The 22468-nt window shown below is 51.7% G+C and overlaps 1 protein-coding gene across 4 annotated transcripts in view; it reads left to right on the top strand.

Annotated features, from left to right (window-relative positions):
* Positions 1-22468, top strand: part of CPXM2 (carboxypeptidase X, M14 family member 2) — a 146560-nt gene that overhangs the window by 23058 nt on the left and 101034 nt on the right. For all 4 annotated transcript variants that reach the window (XM_034663392.1, XM_034663395.1, XM_034663394.1 and 1 more), the window contains exon 3: positions 10002-10111. In XM_034663392.1, the coding sequence (XP_034519283.1) occupies positions 10002-10111 (110 nt within the window). The remainder of the gene's footprint in view (positions 1-10001; positions 10112-22468) is intronic.

Below are 22468 nucleotides of genomic sequence, written 5' to 3'. Positions count from 1 at the left end.
GTGGGCTGTCTCTTAGTTTTTTTGACTGTTTCCTTGGCTGTGCAGAAGCTCTTTATCCTGATAAAGTCCCATAAGTTCATTTTATCTTTTATTTCTCTTGCCTTTGGCGATGTGTCGTGAAAAAGGTTGCTCTGGCCGATGTCATAGAAGTTGTTGCCTATGTTCTCCTCTAGAATTTTGATGGATTCCTGTCTCACATTGAGGTCTTTCATCCATTTGGAGTTTATTTTTGTGTATGGTGTGAGAGAGTGGTCAAGTTTCATTCTTTTGCATGTAGCTGTCCAATTTTCCCAGCCATTTATTGAAGAGACTGTCTTTTTTCCACCGGATGTTTTTTCCTTCTTTATCAAAGATTAGTTGCCCAAAGAGCCGAGGGCTTTTCTTATTGATTTATTGGGCTTTTTTCTTTTATCTTTCTTAAAAATACTGTGGATGCGAGTCCTTCGTCAGATGTATGCACGGCAATATTTTCTCGCACTTCCTGGTTTACCTTTGAACTCTAGTAATGCTGTCTTTTGAATAACAGATGTTCTTAAATTTAATACAGACAAATCATCAGTATTTTCCTTTAGTGCTTTTTGTTGTATGTTTAAATTTTTTCCGCCTACTGCAAGATCATAAAGACATTTTCTTATGTTGTCTTCTAGAAAAAGGCTTCCTTTTGCACTCATTTATTTCCGTTAAACTTCTTGATTTAAATAAAAATACGAAATAAGAGTGCAGGTGGTACTTGGATATGGAAAAATTCACAAAGATAATAGCAGGTGGTTGAGGTTTGAGAAGTGCTATTTTGAAGCAATAATTCCTCCTCTTTTGGCCTGATAAGCAATATAGAAAGAACAGAATAACTAGTTTCCCACAGTGTGCAGGCTAATGATTATCAGTTCTGTTGGATCATAAGACATGTTCATTCATTTCCTTGGGAAATATTGACGACTTTGGGGATTCAGTGATGGACGCTCATGGTTGCTGCCCTGTGAAGTCAACAGTGTGCTTTGTACCTTTGTTAGCCGTGGTGGGGGTAGGATGAGAGGGGTGGGTGTCAGTCTTGGTGGCTTTTCAAGTGAGCAGCCACCGATAGACGTCAGAGGCTCTGTGACGCAGGTGCTCTGGGTGTGGTCCGGGCATGAGGCTTCAGCCCGCGGACACGGGTCCCTGCGGATTTCCTGTGTGATCCACAGGGCCTGCGCAGGGGGGCTCTGAGTCTGTGTAGCTTCAAGGGGAGAGACACCAGCCAGATTCTGAGGGTCTCAGAAGAGCACCTGGGAGCCTTCAAGACCAGGGCCCCTCTGCAGTCCTGTCCATCAGAGCCTCTGGGGAGGGGTCTGAACAGCAGTTTTTTAAAGCTCCGCGGGGGATTCGGATTCTTATGTTGGGTCAGGGCGAGGATGCTGTGGGAGGGAGTCCTGCGGTGAGGGAGGTCCTTTCCAAGGGTGGCTGGATAAGGCTGACAGTAACTCCTTTTCCCAAGAACCTGGGGGTGGGGGTGGGGGTGCGTGCCTCTCTGGGAAGCTGGGCGTGTCTGAGACAGCAGGAAGCTGCCTCCACACTTTCATCCCTCAAAGGGAATGTCAGGTTCAGAAAGGTGAAGGGTAGAATGTCAGACGTCCGAGCTGTTCAATTTATGGTGACAGCGCGGCTGTGCGCTTGTCCCCGTGGCTGTGCTCTTGTCCCCACCAGCACTCTGGAGGTCTTGGGGAATTCTCTGCTCTGCTTTCAGCAGACGATCACAGCAGGCCTGATGGCCTGGGACTCGAGCTCCCCTCGGCCAGCTGGTGACGCCTGTCCTGGCTCCACTGCCTTTCTCTGGTGTGACCCCAAACACCAGCATGAAACTCGCATTTGCCTTACGCTCTTTCATTTTGAAGTCAAGCAGGTGACATACCAACGGAGCTTTCACGTCCCACCCGATCTTCAAATTTCAACCTGCGTGCTTCGCCGTTTAACCGTGTAAGACGCCTCCAGTCTTAGTTTGTGTACTTGGAAAATGGGGATGATGACACCCTTCTCTCATGGTCCTTAGGGAGATGAAATCACAGAATGACTGAAGAGCCTCGGGCTCATGGTGTTTGCCTGCACGTTAGTCCCATCGCTCCCCAAATCATTCATCTTTTAAAATCATTTTCGTGACTTGTCCGTCATGACCACTGCCCCCAGACGGACTGGGGTTTTGGGGGTGGGGTGTTGGGGTTGGTGCTGCAGACCCAGAATTCTAACTTACACCCTCCATTTGGATGTCGCCCTGTAACTCTGGGCCACTGAGGCCTCCCCTGGGGGACCAGTGCCTTGTGCTTGGTCCTCACAGCTGTTTTGTGACGTGGCCACAGCACAGAATTTAAGCATGGGACAGACTGAATGAAGCGTGCATGCGCGCGTGTGTGGGTGCTTGTCAGAGGGGGGAGGTAGAACAGGGCGCAGTCCTGGCGGATGGTGCCCGCTCCCCACAGGGCCTTCTCGTAGAGTCATGCTGCCTTTAGGAGCCACGTGGAGTCATCTTTGATGACTGTCACCCTCTGTCCTCTGGGTTAGGACATGTCTCCCATCTTAAATACCTTCCCGAAGTCGTCTTTTTCACACCTATTTTCATGTTCTCCTCCTGCAGCTGCTTCCGAGGATTAATCTTTTTCCTTTTAGAAACAACAAAAACTTGATTTGCTGATACAGGATTTTTTGTGGGTTTGTTCTGTAGGAGGGGCGGAGAGCAGCGCTGCGGGGGGGCTCTGTGGCTGCGGTGGGGTCTCTACAGAGTCCCTGGCCGCGGCTTCAGTGCTGGGGCTGAGCCCGGAGGGTGGGGGGCTGAGCCTCCCCGCGGATTCCCAGTACTCCGTGAGCCTGGCGGTGATCTCCTCCGTGGACGTTACAGGCTTGCCTCTAATACAAGCTGATTTCAGTTCTGGCTTCTGGCATCTTGACTTTCTGATCGTGGACCTTTAAATGAGCTTCGAAGCACTTATTTCTTCTCTGTTTCCTTGCTCACTGGGGCAGCACTCCTGGCCCCTCCGTGAAGTGTCCCGAAGGATTCCGACGAGCTCTCCCTGGCGGTGATGGGGGCAGAGAGTATTGGGTTTGACAGTTTCTCGGACAGGGCGGGATGTTTCTCTGAGAATTTAAAACCGAAGGAATTCGCACTTCTTGTTCTAACCTTGCCCTGCTGGAGGGCTTTGTTGGGAGAGTTCTCTGGTCCTCTTTTAGGGGAAATTGCTGCATGGAGTACTCTCCTCTTCCCATCTGCTGTGTGTGTCTGTGTGTCTATGTGTCTCTGCTCCTTATTCCAGAAGTTCTTTCAGTGAGAGTCTCTGGTTCTGGTCAGAAGGGATACATTTTCTAAGTATTACAGCTCTGAAAATGCCCTTAGTTACCTGGACTGTTGACTGATAGTGGATTCTAGATTCTAATTTGCTCTTCCTGAGCCCTGGGGTGCACAGGTCGCCAATGAGAAGTCTCGTGTTGGTCTGATTATCAGTGTCGTGATCCTCTCCAGCAGTCAGATAAGCCCGGGGCTGGAGCTGGGCTGGTGTGTTTGTCTCCTTTCTACCCTCTCTGCCCTCCCCAAGTTCTGGTTTTGAAGATGCAGAGGCTGATTCATTCTGCGGATTTTGTTTGGCTGCTTTCTGCCCCTGGGGTTATAATGTTAGCAGCAGTCCCCTGTTGTGTCCAAAACCAGGGACCAGCTGAGTCACTGAAATTCTGCAGATGTCACCTCAAGGAGTGGGAGGCGGTCAGGAGCTTTGGCCTGAGGCTGTGGAGCTGGTGGCCAGATGTGGTCAGCCTGCCATTTCCGGCTCCTTTTCTTTGTATGACTCTTCGATCTTTGATAGCTCGGGGCGCAGCTGGGGGGAGGAGTGGTCCCCGTGCCACTCTGTGGGATGCTGCAGGGCGGGGGACCCGAGGTGCTTTTAGTGTTTCAGCAACATGGGACACATGCCTTGCCCAGGTAGGTCTGAGGCTTCCAGACTATTCTGTATGTTTTCGATTTCCTACCTGCACCTTTCTCCCGAGTGGCTAAGTGCACTTGGCAGTGGTTCCTTAATTGTCCTCTGCAGTTTTATTTCCAATGCAGTATTGTTCCACTTTGCGGGCGAACCCCAGGTGGAGGGGCCGTTCATTTTGTTCATGGTGGACGTTGACTAGCCCTGCCAAAAGTCTTGAGGGTGATGTTCCCAGGGTAGAAAGCAGAGGGGAAAAATGCATCAGGTGGAAATACACTAAAATTCTTCAGAGTTAAGGATTTAATATGGACATTGTTATATTCTGTATTTTGAATTAATTTGGAATCTCTAAATCAAAAGCTATTTGTCCTGTCCTTCATTGGCCCGTCCTTCAGTATAGCAAACCCTTCATTTTCCTAAATGTGGAGACTCCTGTGTCAGACTTTTAGCATAAACCATTAAGATAGGCCTAGGAACCTTCTGTCCAGAATAATGTGGTTTTGACCCGGGATTTTTGCCTCGTTGATCCTTGCACCAAGTCATGTGGGATAGAGAGTTTGTGCTTAACTACGTTATGTGTAAACATTGTATTAATTAGAAAAAAAAGTTGTAAATGTGATTCTGGGAAGGCAGGGAACTCCCCGCTGGTGTAGCGTTTAGTTTTGGCCCAGCCCAGCAGGCATCGTGCACCGCGCCCTGCAGGTGGGGATGTGCAGAGTGTGTGCTGAGCTTCATGGCGCGGATGGCCATGGGGATCGAAGCCAAGCCCATGTGGAGCAGACACGTCGTGGCAGGAAAGGAGTGGAGGAACTCCAAGGAAGGAGAACGTCCAGTGTTGGGGGGTTGGGGGGGCAGAGGGGAATTTCGCGGGTGAAGACGGCACTAGCGCTGTGTCTCCGTGACCCCGCCCGGGCTTCTGCCATCTGAGTGTGCGGGGACAGCATGCTGAGCAGGAGGAGAAAGTCACTGCAGCCTCGGAGAGCTGCTCCAGCAGTGGGCTGTGGAAGACGGTGGGGACACGTCAGGGAAGATATTCACACCCACAGCTGGCCGGGCTTCTGCTGCCAGGCAGGCCTCACGTGTGGAAGGTTGTGGAATGGTCTGGTCTCCAGAGACACTCACAGGAGGGGTCCTGAGTTGAAACGTCAAATGTGTGACTTGCCTCCTGCTGGCGGAGCTGGCGTCTGTCATTGTGGGGATGAAGCCGTGGGCCCATGTGGATTGTTCAGGGGGAAGGGAAGGATGATTGTCCGGGAGCCAGAGGGGGACAGCCCTGAGCTGCCGGGGAGGAAAAGTCTCCGAGAACCAGGAAGAAAGAAGGGGAGAAACAGGGAAGTATCATCGCCTGGCCTGAATGTTTGTGTCCCCCCACCCCCAGAATTCCTCTGCTGAAATCCTGGCCCCGAAGGTGATGGTCTGAGGAGGCAGGGGCTTTGGCTTCTGTCTGGAGGATGGAGCCCTCACCGGCGGGATTAGTGCTCTAGTAAAAGAGACCCCAGAGGGGCCCCTTGCTGCTTCTACCGGCTGCGGTAGAACCTGTGCTGGGGCCTTCATCTTGGGTGTTCCCGCCTCCAGACGTGTGAGCCATAAACCTCTGTGCATAAGCCACCTGCCCGCGGGGTTCCGTTACAGCGGCCCGAGTGGACTAAGACGGGCATGTTCTGGCAACCACGGGGCGCGAGAAGCCAAGAGGGAGTGGACTCGGGGGGACGGAGAGGAGGAGACCGAAGGAGGAGAGCTGCCGTGCCTGGAGACAGCAACCAGAGTGCAGAATGCAAAATCCTGAAGGGGATGGGTGGAGGGGAGGGGGATGTGGGGCTGGGCGATGGGGGCAGGCGGCAGGAGAACCCATCACACCACAGCGTGCAGGGCGGTGTAGGGCGGTACAGGGCGAGGCAGGGCGGTGCAGGGGGGGGGCCGCCTGCAGGGCTGCACAGGCAGCTCCAGACGCCCCTCCCATTGCACGCGCAGTTGGGAACCACAGACCGGCATCGGGCCTCTTCCAACAGCACCTGACTTTGGTGGGCATACTGGTGATGCAGGGGCCAGGTCCTCTCTGGGGTCTGCTGGGTGCAGACCCTCGAGAGGGGAGAGGTGGCCAGAAGTTCTATCGGGACCTGTCCGATCCTCTGGTGGCACACAGTTCCTGGTTTCTGCTGCCTGGGTGATGAGAGCACTTGGGGCTCCACTCTGCACCTGACCCATGCCCCTGCCTTGGCCCCTTCTGGGAGCTTCCTGCCATGCCCCCACTGATCCCGATTCCTGCTTTAAGTTGACCATTGTTCGTTTCTAACAACCAGAGATGCCTCACCGACCTCCGTGCCTCGGTGATTTTGCTGTGGCCTTGCTCAGTGTGGGTCTGTCTCTAGTGTCTTTAGTAAGGGCATGGACGACAGACAAGGCTTCCAAACAAAAACAAATTCTCTGAAGATGGTGTCTTCTGATAAGGAAAAAAAATCCTTATTAGGATTCAGGGAAGACGGCGTTTGTGTGCAGGCTGAGTGTTTGTGTGTGTTTATCTGGGCTCCTCACCAAAGGCGTTGTCGGCTGTGCTGTGGACCGAAGGAGTGGCTTTTCTGGCCTGTGCTGTCACATCATCTCAAGAGTGGGCAAGAGCGGACATTTGTCCGATGGGGCAGCTGACAGCGGTGCTGGCGGTGTGGGACCCCACATTTGCATGGTGTACATGATGGTCGAGCCCCTCGAGAAGGCAGGTGTTGAGCTTTTTGGTTGATATTAGATGTGCAGTCAATAAACACCTCACTTATGGGCACTTTCTTTTCACCCCTTGTGTATCCTGGTGGGAGGATGTGTGGAGCTTCAGCTTACCAATGTGAGTGGTTTTGACGAATATGCAATTTTATTTGGGTAGTTCCTTTTTTTTTTAAAGATTTTATTCATTTATTTGAGAGAGAGAGACAGAGCGTGTATGTGTGAGAGAGCCAGCATGAGAGGGGGAGGGGGCAGGGCAGAGGGAAAGGGAGAAGCAGGGTCCCTGCTGAGCAGGGAGGCCGATGTGGGGCTCGATCCCAGGACGCTGGGATCATGACCTGCGCCGAAGGTGGACGCTTCCCCGACTGAGCCACCCTGGCGCCCCCAGGTTGTTCCTTTTTTAATTCAGATATTCATGTGTATGTGAGATGTTCTCTTTTCCTGGAAGAAATGCTTTGGATAGCAATTATTCTTCCTTATTTAACTAGTAAATAATATGTATTCGTGCCGTTCATCTGTCAGTTTTCCTGTCTAACAATCTAAATGAGAAGTAGGTGTTAGCTCGATGAAGTACCTGGAATTCACCACCTGCTGTGTTTTCTGCTAAGAAGGTGGGGCCAGGGGATGTGGACACGTTTGGAACAGCTGTGAAAGAGTTTCACTGAAATGGCAGTGAATTCTCTTTGCATTTCTGATGCCTGCTTAAGTGAGAACACTGGGCTTCTGAACGGAGCACCGGGACATGGGGGAGAGACCAGCGCCCTGTTCCCCATCAGGGTCTGAAACCAAAGCTGGCATTCTTGGCAGAATCGAGATGCAGAACCACTGACCAGCCAGTTTGGTGTCAGGGCCCAGGAGATGTGGATGCTGATGTCTCTGAAGCAGGGCGGGCTGGGACTAGGTGACGAGGAGGAGAGCGGGTAAGAACTGGGGACAGTGGGTAGCATCTCCAGCTGAGGGAGCTCCAAGCCCGGGGTCAGGGCCAGGGCTGAGTGGCAGGTTGAAGGGCATTCTGGAATCTAACCTCCCAGAGAGTATAGGAAGTGATCCTGACCCTCAGTCCTTGCCCTGAATCTGGACCATGGCCTCAGGTGCCCACCAGTGACCACTGGGGCCTGAGAGGCTGGAGGGAAATGGCTCAGAGAGGCGAGTAGCATGGAGAGGAGGTGCTGTCCGTCCTGAGGCCACAGTGGGACCGTGTGGGGGCTCGGGCTCCTGCTCTCTGACAGCCTGGCCCCAGGGGCTGAGCTGCGGAGGGGCAGGAGTGGCTGCTGCTGGGTCAGCATGAACAGGTTCCATGACTAGGCATGGCTGGTGGAGGCAGGCAGCATGGATTTCTGAGTACGCATGTAAGAAATATCTTCGCTCAGTCATCAGACATCTGGTCAATTTCCAGTAGGCATGATGGAGAATTACTCTTTTAGCACAAGGAAATGCCACCCATGTATGTCAGACCCCTGTGTCCTCCAGGCCTGGAAAGTTCTCAGGGCAGAGCCTAGTGGGGGAAAGGCTTACGATAACTAGAGTGCCCTCTGTGAGGTCAGCCTTGGGTGGTTAGGGATTCTTGCTGCATGGATCCCCGCTGGCCACATGCCCTGCTCTGGCTACATGCCCTCCCCATTCATTCTCTGTTCCCCGCTGGATCCATGCCCTCTGCCCCTGTTCAATGCCTGGTTCCTGCTCCCACGGCCCCCAACTGGAGGCACGGCCCCCTCTGGCAGAATCCAGCTGGAGCGCCATCACTCATGGGGCCACCCGAAGCCTCCTGGGGTCTCTTGCAGCACCAGGTGGGTCGCAGTGGCACTGTTACCCCCCTCTTGGTGCTCCTCACCATGCCGGGGACCAGTACGTCTGCCTCCCCAGCACGGATGGCTGATGCGTGTGTACCAACCCAGGCAGCTGCGTGGCCGATGCGGGCAGGGCCAGGGAAGGAGCGTGGCAGTGTTTGAAAGCCCAGAGCTGAGAATCTGGAGGCTAGGATCCGAGGTCCAGCTCTGCTGCTTGCAGGGATGCCTGGGAAGGCTCACCTCCAGTCTTGGGGCCTCGGCTTCCTCTCTGAGGACTCAAGGGGAAGACTGGATGGTATCTGGGGCCTGGTGGGTCTGAGTCCCTCTGACAGTGTTCCCCGGGCCGACTTTCTTTTTCTTTTTTCTTTTCTCTTTTCTTTTCTTTTCTTTTCTTTTCTTTTCTTTTCTTTTTTCTTTCTTTTCTTTCTTTTCTTTTCTTTTCTTTTTCTTTCTTTCTTTCTTTCTTTCTTTCTTTCTTTCTTTCTTTCTTTCTGTCTTTTTGAAAAGATTTTATTTATTTGAGTAGGGGGGCGGGAAGAGAGCACAAGTGGGGGGAGGGGCACAGGGAGAAGCACGCTGCGCACCCCCCCCCCCACCGACTTTCTTCCCCAGTGGCCCACAGAGCACTGGTGCTGGCTCCTGTCTGCAGCTCCCCCAGCATCCTAAGGGCTTTTCTCCCTGAGGGGTTTGTCATGGATGGACAGATTCCCCCGCCTTCTCAGGTCCCCCGGGGGCATGCCCATCTTAGCAGTGAGCTGCGCAGCTTTTTAAATGTGCCTCTTACATGAGGGATTTCTCACACTTCTAGTAGACATAGATTTTGCTTCTCCTCCAGAGTTTGTGTTTTCTTTTTCCAGGGTCAGATTTGAGGAGACAGATAGCATCGTTTGGAGACTTCCAGCCCCAAGGCGGGGAGGGTGGTGAGAACAGCAGCCTGGGAGTCAGGAGGCCTGGGATCCGGCCCCAGAGCTGCTGTTAAAGCTCTTACCCACAGGGACATTGGTCTGGACAGGGAGGCTTGCCAGGGGCCTGCCCAAGTGCCAGCTTCTTATTCCAGGGGCAGCTTGGACCAAACTGTAGCTGGTAGCTGTTCTCAAAACTACCAGTTTTGCCAAGAATGGAAAACAATAGATTTTCTTCTATTTATACTGTCTTGCTCATTAGCATGCATAATACAAAGGCCAGAGTTGCTGAAGCAAAATCAACAAATTCTGATTAATTTGCAGAGCTCAACCGTGGGATCGCTCCGAAATTTCTAACCAATAGCGCTCCCTGGCTGAGTCACACTGTGGAAGGATCCTTAATTGGAAACAGCCTCAGACAGTAGCGTGGACAGCAACAGAGAGAAGGAATATCAGAGCACACACAGCCAGAGAGGAAATGCCGACGAGAGAGGCAGTTGCACACTGTTGACGGTTGAGTTGACCGCTTCTGTCTGGACGCACTGGACATGCCCGAGGGGTGGGGGACAGGGGTTCAGGGTCAAATGGGAAAGTGGGAGGCCAGATTTAGAAAACCAGAAACTTGCCTTTGAACATCTGTCTTTGTTTTTAACAAAAGTTGTCCTTTCTAGGTTGCCCACCTCTCGGTCTGGAAACCTTAAAAATCACCGACTTCCAGCTTCACGCATCCACTTCGAAGCGCTATGGCCTCGGGGCCCATCGAGGGAGACTCAACATCCAGGTACCAGCTGTGCAGGAAGGATTCTGATTGCGTTGCTAGTTTCTCTGGCAGGAGACGTAGCCCGTGGTTCATTGAGCTTAGGTCGGATAACCCGCGCGCGCCGCATTTCAAATGCATTAGCTCCACCTCTCCCACCGGGAAGGGCGCTGCCTCAGATCCTCTTCTTAGAGAGAGAGCCCTGAGGTGAGATCAGGGTATGTGTCTTCTACAGAGAGCCCTTAGTACAAAGGATGCTGCCGGTACGTGTCCCAGGTCGGCTGGCCTCCACCTCTTGAGCTCTTGCCCTTTGTGCGATCTGTCCGGACCGGGCAGGAGGAGGGCGCTGAGCTCCAGCAGGTATCGGCAGCCAGTGGCTTTTGTCCTCTTCCCCCCACCCAGGGCTTCTCCCCACCACACATACCTCTTCCAGGCTGTTCTGTGGCTCCTCACAGGTCAAACCCTTAGTGGCTCTCTGGGGCCTAGCACCTCGTGTCTTGGCCTCCTCCTCTGAGGCTCAGGGGTCATGTGACCTTGGCCACCACTCCTGTCAAGGTCCTGCTCCAGGAGGGTGAGCTCCTTCTCGCACGATTTATACACCATGGGGTTCTTGACTTCTTGCCTTTCCTCAGGCAGGTCCCCCTGCCTGCAGCCCCTTACCCTCCACCCTGCCAGGCAGCATGAGTCCCGCAGCACCCATGACGATCGATTTCTTGGACTGCTCTGACAACTTGTCATAAATGCAGCCACGTAGGCCACACACACCTATTCCCTCCTACTTCCGGGGGACAGAAGCCCCACTGGGCTAAGTCAAGGTGTGGGCAGGGCCGTGTTCCTTCTGGAGCTGGAGGGTTGGGTCCATGTCTTTGCCTTTTCCAGATTCTAGAGGTACCTGCATTCCTTCTAAGCCTCTGGATCCTTCTGCTTCCCTCTTCCACTTTTAAGGAGGCTCACGGTGACACTCGCGGATGCTCCGGATCATCTCCCATCTTAAGCAACCTTATTGACATCTGCAAGCTTCATTTCCTTTTACCAGATAGCCCCGAGCGTTCCCAGGTTCCAGGATTAGTGTTGGCATCTCTGCTGGGGAGGGGACCTTATCCTACCAGTGCAACCACAAGGCCTTTTCCCTCCTGCTCGAGCTCCTGCCGTTCCATCTTTTGGTCCTGCGCTGTCCCGGGTGCGTCTCTGGTATTTTAGCTGTCTTTCCCCAGCTGCTCCATAACTCCGCGTGCATGCGCACCATCTCATCTAGCTTCCTGGGGGGAGGTGGTCCTTCATCCTTGAGATGTGGGGCCATGAAGGGTAACAGCTTCTGAGCGGCAGCGCCAACACCTCATGCCCTCAGCGGTCCCCATAAGCACGCTGCGGGCAGCCACTGTGCTGGGAACTGGACAAGGGTGGACGAGGCCCCTGCCCGGGAGCTCACGGGCTCAGACTCCCAGCGTCGGCTCTTCCCTCCTCTCTCAACACTCAGCTGCACCCCATAGACTTTGAAGCCGTTCAACCCGCACTACTTTGCAGGCCAGGATTCCAGTAGAACGTTTCCAGAACTAACTTTAATGAAGTCCAAAGTTTGGTTAATATAAGTAGGATTGTTTTTTAATAACAGCTGATGAAAAACATTTGGATGTGTACAACTGGACATTGTGTTTTTCAAGAGGGTGACATCTCCAAGTTTCACAAGAGTGACCAGTACTAATGTGAGTGCCTGCAGCTCCGTGAACATGGTCCAGGCTTCCATGGAAGTAAAGTCGGGGCTAGCAGGGCCGGATCCCAGTGGGTGTGGGCCTGTTCCATGCAGCAGTGAGAGGAGCTGTCAGCTAATGCCTTGAACGCTCTCTCTATAAATGAAGTTATCCTTTATTAAAGAGGAAGTGTCACATTTATCTATGCTTTCAGTCAAAAATTGGAAAGCTTTGTTAGTCCTGAATTTGTTGGTGGGGGTAGGGGGTGGGAGTTGTGTTGTTCCAGTTGGGAATTCTACTCCCAGAGCATGGGGGGGAATGGTCATAGTGCAGGTGTCCTAGGCGTGTGGAGGTCAGACCTTGGCCTTGACACTTGTAGATTTTGGGGTCTTGGAATTATTGTCTTATGGCTCCAGGCCTTCCCTACCTCACCACAGAAGATGGAGTCCTGAGAACTTAGAGAATTTATTGAGCAGTGAAATTAAGTGGTTTATAATTTTAAAACATTTACTGGGTCATTTCACGTCTCTGCTTATAGCTTTCGGTAGCTTCCAGGTTCCCTTGGAGACTCCCAGCCAGCCCTGTGTGACTGGCCCATCTTAATTCTTGTGGGGCACTGTCCCTCCCCAAATGCTGTGACTTGTTTCCTTGGGTGTCATCTGTCCCTCCTTGAGCAGAAGACCCAGGTTAGAAGGGGCTTGGTCTCTCCTCCTCTCCCTTCCTCCCAGCCCAGAACGTCGTCCGGCACACTGGACATGCACAGAGAGGGTCAGGCGAGGACCTGGCTGAAGGGGAGATGGTGGGCGTTCGCTGCCCCGCCTTTCCTGGGCCCCACAGGAGGCCCCCTTGGTGAACAGTCGTCCAGTAGGGAGCAGCTGGCTGGGCTGTCCTTAGGTCCTTGTCATCCCTACTTCATCCTTCACCCAAGGGAGGCACAGCCCAGGGAGAAGGCAAGCGCCCTGGCCTGGAAATGTGGACAGACCCACCCTCCTGACTTCGGGCAAGAGGAAGTGGGAGAGTCATTGAAAACCTCTTTAGTGCTGTTTGTCCTTATGGGATTTATGTTTTTTCTTCAATGGTATATCATTTCCCCAAATGCCCTCTGAACAAGATCTCTGCACCTGCTCTTACAGTGTAAAGTAGCTGCTTTCACAGGGCGTTCCGGGCCGGCCGCCGCCCCCGTGGCTGAGGGGGGGTTCAGCACACAGGGTGGAGTGTTGCTTGCAGCTGTGTGAGGGGCTTCGGCACAGCCCCCACGGGGGAATAATGACTAGGTTGGGGCCCCTATTGTGGCTCTTACCTTCCAGAAGCAGCATCCCATGAAGCCTGCTTTCACCGCCACAGGTGCTCTAAAATACGTCTTCCCACACATACTATTTGAAATGCGGTTTAAAAATAGCATCTCGTCTCACTTCGGAGTTTTCTGTGGGTGTGTCAAGCGAAAGGGGTTTGATGTGTGAGAAACACCAAGGTGTCAGAATTAGAAACTGTTCAAACGCTGTCGTTCAGGATGCGAGCGGGGTGGCCCAGCCCTGTGCCGCCCGCCCCAGCGCCCCCCAGGCTCGGCCGTGGTCCATGTGGGGCGCCCACGGCATGCAGGCTCGCTGATGACCAGCCGAGCGGCTGTAGGCAAGAGGCCGCCTTGTCTGAGGCTGGGCGTCTCCATCAGAGAATCGAGGCCCCGCCACCAGCACTGCCACCTTCTCAGAATGGGAGGATCCAACAGAGTGAAGAAAGAGAATGGTCCTCAGCAATGTCCAAATGCCGTACTGGCACCTGTCAGAATCCATGCACTCCGCCCAGCCCTGAGAAGTGCCCATTATGTGCCAGGAACCGTGCTGGACCGTGGAAGAGCAAAGGCGAGGTGCTCGGTGTACCCTCTTTCCTCAGATGCAGAGGGATAGCAGACTCGGCTCCAGGCCGAGTGCATTCTGCCCAGTATTTCATTTATGCCACGACAGGAGACAAGCACTATTATTATTATTACCTCTATCTTGGAGAAAACAGACACACAGATCGGTAGAGCAGCTCGGTTAAGATTCCCCAAGGAGAGGGGCGCCTGGGTGGCACTGCNTTTATGCCACGACAGGAGACAAGCACTATTATTATTATTACCTCTATCTTGGAGAAAACAGACACACAGATCGGTAGAGCAGCTCGGTTAAGATTCCCCAGGAGAGGCAGTTCGTGAATCCCAGTTACCCTCAATCCGGAGCGGCTGCCCCTAATGACACCACGAAACTGCCCCGGAGTCAGCAGACGGGAGTGTCCGCGGTGCGTCGGGCAGGATGATTCAACCGCGTACACCTCTCTCTCTTTTCCGACCGTGATCTTGCACCGATTGACGCACCTGTCACCCTTGTGAATCTTGCTTTTCTGCGTATTCCCACACTTGTTTCCGCCGCATCTGCACACAGGTGTGTGCTTAATAGGCATGTCTGGGCAGGTGCGGCGATGCAGGGGTCCCGGGGATTCCGCGCAGATGTCGCGAGGCGGCCGGCTGGCGCGCTGTGGTTCTGCTCTTGCAGATTCACTTGGCAAGTGCAGGACTGACGTCGTTTTGACCCAGAAGTAGCCCTGGTTCGTGTGCTGTCGTTGCCAGTACGTGAATGATCCGTGGGACCCGGTATCAGCACCTGACCCCAGAGGGCAGCCACGCAGCTGAGTGCGGAGCCTCAGAGGCCCCCCCTCCTGCATGTGGTGTNTCAATCCGGAGCGGCTGCCCCTAATGACACCACGAAACTGCCCCGGAGTCAGCAGACGGGAGTGTCCGCGGTCCGTCGGGCAGGATGATTCGACCGCGTACACCTCTCTCTCTTTTCCGACCGTGATCTCGCACCGATTGACGCACTTGTCACCCTCACCAAATGATCTTGCAGACTATGTGAATCTTGCTTTTCTGTGTATTCCCACACTTGTTTCTGCCGCATCTGCACACAGGTGTTTGCTTAATAGGCGTGTCTGGGCAGGTGCGGCGATGCGGGGGTCCCGGGGATTCCGCGCAGATGTCGTGAGGGGGCCGGCTGGCACGCTGTGGCTCTGCTCTTGCAGATTCACTTGGCAAGTGCAGGACTGACGTCGTTTTGACCCAGAAGTAGCCCTGGTTCATGTGCCGTCATTGCCAGTACGTGAATGATCCGTGGGACCCGGTATCAGCACCTGACCCCAGAGGGCAGCCACGCGGCTGAGTGCGGAGCCTCAGAGCCCCCCCCCACCCCGCATGTGGTGCNTGCCAGTACGTGAATGATCCGTGGGACCCGGTATCAGCACCTGACCCCAGAGGGCAGCCACGCAGCTGAGTGCGGAGCCTCAGAGGCCCCCCCTCCTGCATGTGGTGTTCGTCACTTGGTGTTTCTCTGGCCCACGGGGGTCATGCGCTCCATTTCCGGGTGCTTGCAGCTCAGTTCCTTCGCCCGAGGGCCCTTGTCCCGGCAGCCAAGCTGCTTCTTCTGTTCCTTCCACCCTNATGTGGTGTTCGTCACTTGGTGTTTCTCTGGCCCACGGGGGTCATGCGCTCCATTTCCGGGTGCTTGCAGCTCAGTTCCTTCGCCCGAGGGCCCTTGTCCCGGCAGCCAAGCTGCTTCTTCTGTTCCTTCCACCCTCTTCTAGATTGCTGCTTTCAGTTGTAGCCCCCCCCCCTTTTTTTTAGAGTCCGGTCCTATCACTGTGGCTGTATTTAATTTTTTAAAGCAACTCCTGTGTTCTCTTAAGTGTGCCACTGTTTTGTAGGATTTTTTTTTTAAGTCTTCTGATTACATAGATTTTGAGTAGTCTGGCTAGAACTCTTATTTTTTCTGTGACGTCAGTTTTTAGAGTGCACGTTTTGCAGATGGAGCTATAATTGAATTGCATTTGCCACATTATAGCAGAAGCACTTTTGCCTTTGTTCTCTTGAGCCGTTCTGACGATATCCTATCTCCAGGGGCTTGTAAACTACACAGACTTCTTTCTCACAGTCCTGGAGGCTGGGAGATCTGAGGTCAAGATGCCGGCAGACCGGGTGTCTGGAAAGGACTGGCTTCCTGGCTCACAGATGGCCACCTTCTTCACCTTCTTCTGTGTCCTCAGGTGGTGGAAAGCACTAGGGGCTCTGGAGCTCTCTTTTATAAGGGCTCTAATCCCACTCACAAAGGCTCCACCCTCATGCCTCCTCACACCATCACCTTAGTTTTTTAACATACGGACACGCACGGTCTGTCTGCGGCACTCTTTTTTCCTCATTTTAAGCAGGAGACTTTGGAAGAATAAAAGCACCTTATTACTCCACTTACAACCTCTTTTTTTTTTTTTTTGCAAGTGGAATTTTACTGATGTTGATTTAAAAATACAAGCTTAGAGAAGAAACCCAAGTTCACAGATCTTCATATTGAGGGAAGATAGATCTTCCAAGAATTCGAGGAAGAGATCTAGTTCAGCAGGCTGGCAGAGGATTGTCCTCTCACCTGTGATTGTTCTTCCAGCCTGCCCACGCTCCTCTAACGCCGACCCACTTGGGAGCACGTGATCTCATGGACTTCTTCTGCTCCAGGAGCAGCCACAGGCAGAATAGAAATGAGTATTTCAAGTCTCAAAGAGAATATTTTGGCAATGACCTCTAAAGTCACTCTTGGATCATCATTTGCCTCTAGTCGGTCTGAGGAGGTGGCTCTGTACTCAGGTGGGTCGTTTAATGGCAGCTCATCATGTGTCCTGTCCTTCCAGAATCTTCTGAAGACCCCAAGAGATTTTCCATGGCTCATAATAAGCAAGGTGGATTCCAAGATGGCGCCACTTCCTGAGTGATTTATCCCCCCGTTATGATGTCAGATGCTTCCATCGCCGCAAATCATTGAGCAAATTAGAGCCACACTTGCCACTTCTGAGGGCTGGGTTTCAATTTCATTCTTGAGACTCTAAAACTATGGTAAGTAGGAGCCTGACATGGATCAGAAGAGCATGGCTGGAACTCAGGATACCACCACGATTCCTGCCTAGAGCCGGGAATGCAAGTCGGTACTCAGATCAGAGTTCTGAAGAAAGAGTTGACATTTTGAGGTCATAAGAACAAACTTGGTTCCCTGCATGAACACCTCCAGATGTCTCTGTGGTGCCTGCTCATGGTCACGTGGCGTTCTGAGGCCCATGTCTTGTCTCGCTGGAGTTTGACCCCCGAGAGAAGTTCACCTCTGGTACCTCTCCCTCGAGGAAGTGTCTGGTTATAATGAGAGCATCTGTCCGAGCCATTTCTCGGTACCACTGACACCCACCACAGTGCCTCTTGTTAGTCATGCCATTAAAGGAATCCTCTGGAGCACCTGGATGCTGAGATTAGGATCCAGTTCCAATGTTCGGATAATCTTTTTACCTGAAATGAGGTGTAAGCCTTGAAGACGACCGAAGCCCGTGGCTTCAGATGCAGACCCTGGGAAGGTGAGAAGATGCTTATAGAACATCGAGCCGGCCTTCATCATGGTGTCTAAGCTGATGTGCGTGGGCACATCCCATTGTCTGTCTCCCTGTCTCCTTTGCCCTCGAGACACCTGGTGCTCCACTTTGCCCAAATGTGGGGGCCACCTAGGGCAGCACTCTTTCCTCAGGTGTCACCCTGTGCCTGTCCTGCTACTACTTATCCGTGGAGTTGTCTGCACCCAGAGTCCTCCGACCCCACAGCCTGTCTTCTCTGGGTCCCGCTGCTCTGGGTGCTTGGCCTCCGGTCTGTTTCTGGCTGCACAAAACCCTGCCGTAGCTCTCCGGGTCCTAGGTGGGGGCTGTGAATGGGCTAAGTGCTGCAGAGACAGAAGTAATCGCAGTGGGGATCACTTCCAAACCAAGGAATGTCCCGCTTGCTCCGATAAAGGGATTTTGTGCTCTCTCTGGCTTTAAGAAGCAGTCTGGGAGACGGTGTTTGGAGGCCAAAATGCTGGAATTTTGGATGTTTGGATTTTTATGGGAATAACAGGACCAAATATTCTAAATCATGAGTCTCTTGGAAAATTGAAAAGGAGAATTTACCAGAATGATGATAATGCACTGTTCTTATTCTCCAGAAGCTTGCGTCATGAGCACCCGAGCGGGAAAAGGGCAAAGAGTAGAACAGGGAAACAAAAGGAAGGGGCCCTTTGGGGCTCCCCAGCCTGTGAACCACAGATTATTAAGAAACCACAGGCCTTTCTGGTTTGGATGCATGTTCTGTTACTTGCTGTGTGAATTTTCTTGACTATTTTATTAAATCTCATTAAATTGATGTTTCATTTCATCTTCAATGTACTTGGAGGGAAACTCTGTTTTGGAGATAAGGAAATTGGAGTCAGAGGTTAAATGACCTGCCCCAACCCCACAGCTAGTAAGTGCCAAGCTGAGACTCAAATGCAAGGTTTCTGGCCGCATTTTCGCCCTTTGTTATCTCCGGTACCCACGAGAAGGTTCAACGTGTCCTCCAGCTTGTGGCCTTGGCTGGCATCCCATCCTGTGACTCATCTCCCTGACTGCTGGCTTGAGCATCCCCCAATACCTTCCAGGCCCCACCTTGGCAGGACCCAGAGGAGCCTAAGGGGCACCAGCAGTCACGGGCACGGGCCTCGCGTCCATTCAACTGGCACAAGCAAACTTGACCTCTGCAGATACTGACTCGTGAGGGTGGGTTGTCTGCGTAGCCACGTGCGGGCCAGCCTGGCTATCTCCCGGACGTGGACAGGTGGGAGGCGGTATGCTGAGCATTTTACACCAGGGCTTCCAGGGGCACAACACGGCACAGGTGGAGAGGCCTGTATGAGGAGGGGCTGGAGGAGAGGGACCGAGCGAGGAGAAGAGAAAGAAAGGAGATCAGAACAGATGCTTTGATTGACTGGGAGATCGGTCGATTGACTGATTCCATTAACGCAAACCCACCTCTAGTCCTGGGGAAACCGTGAGGAGCAAGAATAGAAATAGTTCTGATATTTTAGCAGATCTTTAGGGAGGATCTGCCATGCGCTGGGCCCTGTCTAGCTGCTCGGGATACTTCAGAGACCCCACGGACACAGATCCTTGCCATCTGAAACCTTCCATTCTAGTGGGGGAGGCACGTAAAAGCAGGGAATGTAATAAAATAGAGCTTTTCTAGTGCGTCAGAAGGTGGTGAGTGTTCTGGAGAGAACACACAGCAAATTTAGAGCTGGCAGTGGGGGTCAGGAGGGCTAGCTCTTGGGAGGGGGCAGGCTGTCCTTAAAGGTAAGCAAGGGAAGCTTCATTGAGGAGGTGGTACTGAGGCTGAGTTGGCTTGAAGGAGATCATCAGGGAGTCAGGCAGCTGTGGGAGGAGCACTCCAGGCAGTGGGAATGGCTTGAGCAAAGGTCCTGTGGTGACCGCATGCATGGTAGCACGGAGGAACAGAAGGCTGGTGTGGCTGGAGCAGGGTGAGCCTGCGGGGAAGTAGGCGCAGGCCTGGGGGGAGCACTGGAAGGACTTTGCCTTTCGCTTTTGTTCTTAAGTCAATTCAGGGAGTGCTGGCAAGTTTTGGGGCACAGGAATGACATGCTGTGATTTCCAGGTGAGAAGGACCAACCCAGTTGTTGTGGTGACTTAGGGGAGCAGTGTGGAAGCAGGGAGGCCTGTTGGGTTGTGGCTTCGGCACCCCGGACCGGAGACGGTGCCAGCTCTGGCTGTGAACAGGAGCGGCGGTGGTGGTGGGAGGTGGTGGTATTTTGGATATTTTGAAAGCAGGATTTTCTGATGGGGCTCATGACATCCGGATGAGGGATGTGAGAGGAAGAAGGGGAGTCAAGGATGCCTCTGGTGTTTTTTGGCCTAGCCCTCTGATAATCTAATGGGGAAGTGAAACTATTGAAAAGAGAGATCAAGGGACGCCTGGGTGGCTCAGTCGGTGAAGCATCTGCCTTCGGCTCAGGTCATGAGCCCGGGTCCTGGAATCGAGTCCCACATCAGGCTCCCTGCTCAGCGGGGAGCCTGCTTCTCCTTCTGCTTGTGGCTCCTCCTGCTTGTGCTCTCTCTCTCTCTCCCTCTCTGACAAATAAATAAGTAAAGTCTTAAAAAAAAAAAAAAAGAGCGAGATCACCCGTGAAGGCACGACCAGAACCTGGGATGAGCGCTGAGAATGAAGCACTGTTTTCGTTTCCTTGGGCGACCGGAAAAGCCCCACAAACTGGGCAGCTGAAAACAACAGGGATTTATTCTGTCACAATTCTGGAGGCTGGAGGACCAAACCGAAGTGTTAGCAGGGCTGCTCTCCCTCCAAAGCCTCTGGGGACGAGGCAAGTCTCCTTATGTGCCTCCTCCAGCCTCTGGTGGTCCGGGCGTCCCGTGGTATCCCTGGGCTCATAGCTGCACCACTCGCGTCTCCGTCTCCAGGGTCACATGGGGGTCTCCGCATGCCCCTGCATCATCTTCCCTCTGTGTGTGTCTGTCTCGGTGTCCAAATTTCCCCTTCTTGTAAGGACACCAGTCATCAGATGTAGGGCCCACCCTACTTCACTGAGCTAATTTCATCGGCCATGACCCCTTTCCCAAATAAGGTCACACTCTGAAGTTGCAGGGGCTGGGACTCGTATATATCTTTAATTGAACCCGTAACACTGCGGTTCTCTATGCTCAGTAAACCTGCCTCAGACTGCAGATCGGGGAGACTTCCCTGTGGGTGGGTCTTGGGCTAAGACTTGAAGTAGGACGATCACCAAAGAGGTTATCAGACGAAAGTTTGGTGGAGGGGGGCAAGAATTCCAAGTCGAAGGGAATGGTATGTCCAAAGGCCCTGTGGTTGTAGGGAACAAGACAAGATGTTCTCTATCATTACTCATCTAGGAAATACAAGATACGCAATGAGATATGACACGTAGGCACCAGAATGGCTTTAAGGAAAAAGGACAGTATAAGTGTAGGCGAAGAAGTGGGACAATAGGAACTTCTCTGCAGTGCTAAAAATGTAAAATAGCACAGATTTGGAAATGTTTTTGCAGTATGTACTGAAGCTCAACATTCTCATACCTGTTCGTCTAACAAATTCACCCTTATGCCTAAAAGAAACGCATTCGTACGTACACGATAAGGCCAGGACAGCTGGGTTCATGGCATCATTATTCATGATAATCCAAAATGGTAACAAGATACGTGTCCATCAACGTACAATGAATGAGTCACGCTATATGCACACGATGGAATGCTTCACACCAGCAAAAAGGAAAACGTTCTTGCTATCCGTGATAATATGGATTGATCTCACAGATACAATATCGAGCATAAGAAGCCAGACACAACAGAGTAGTTATAGTATGTTTCATTTACATACATTTTTAAAAAGATTTTATTTATTTATTTGAGAGAGAGTGAGAAAGCAGGAGAGAGANGAAAGCGGGAGAGAGAGAGAGAGCGTATGAGCAGAGGCGGAGGGGCAGAGGGAGAAGCAGACTTCCCGCTGAGCAGGGAGCCTGTTGTGGGACTCGATCCCAGGACCCGGGGATCGTGACCTGAGCCGAAGGCAGACACTTGACCGACTGAGACACCCAGGTGTCCCATTTACGTAAAATTAAAAAACAGAAAACCAATCTCTGGAAATGGAAGTCAGAGTAGAGGTTATCTTTGGGGGCAGGTGATGCCGGGAGATGGCCAAAGGGAGGCTGTGGCAAGCTGGTCGTGTTTATATCTTGATCTGGGTGTGGACACATGGGTGAGTGTGCAGTAAAATTTATTGAACTTCGGACTCACACCCTTTTTTGTATAGATTTTATTTGTAAAAAATTTTATTTCAACTTTTATTGAAACTTGAAATAAACAACAATAAAGTCATATATCTATTCTCTTGCTTTACCATCATATTTCAGAATTACCTTTTCTTTGGTTCTTAATAATTTTAATTCCAGTACATGCATAACCTTGGAGATATTGTGGGTTCGGTTCTGGGCCACCTCAATAAAGTGAATGTTGCTGTAAATGGGGGTCAAATGAATTTTTTGGCTTCCCGTTGCATGTAAAAGTTATGTTTACAATATACCATAATCTATTAAGTGGGCAACAGCATTATATCTAAAAAATAAAGTGTATACCTTAATTAAAAAATTTGGATATTTTGAAAGCAGGATTTTCTGATGGGGCTGGATGACATCCGGATGAGGGGTGTGAGAGAGAAGAAGGGGAGTCAGGGATGCCTCTGGTGACATATGACCTCCATTTTTTATTACTAAAAAATGCTAACCATCATCTGAGCTTTCGGGGAGTCATAATTACTGATCACAGATCACCGTAACAACTATAATAATGAAGAAGTCTGAAATACTGTGAGAATTACCAAAATGTGACACAGAGACATGGAGTAAGCAAATGTAATTGGAAAAATGTCACCAACAGACTTGCTTGATGCAGGGTTGCCACAAAACTTCAATCTGTAAAAAAAAACCCACAATATCTGTGACATGTGATAAAGTGAAGCACAATGAAACCAGGTATGACTGGGCAGGACTACCATTTAGTTACTAAAATGATTTTAATATTTTTACATAATGTAAACATCAGATTCTTTAGGGGAGTAATTTTTTAAAATTTTTAACTGAGGTGTAATTGACATACAACATTATATTACTTTCAGGTGTACAAGACAATGATAGGCTATTCGTACGTACTGTTGATATTTGTACATATTGTGAAATAATCACCATAGTAAGTCTGGTTAATATCCATCCTTATACATAGGAACATTTATTTAACTCAACAAAAACTGTATTAAAAA

The sequence above is a fragment of the Ailuropoda melanoleuca genome, chromosome 6 (genome assembly GCF_002007445.2).
Source record: "Ailuropoda melanoleuca isolate Jingjing chromosome 6, ASM200744v2, whole genome shotgun sequence".
Lineage (NCBI taxonomy): Eukaryota > Metazoa > Chordata > Mammalia > Carnivora > Ursidae > Ailuropoda > Ailuropoda melanoleuca.
This window is presented reverse-complemented; position numbering and strand designations above follow the sequence as displayed.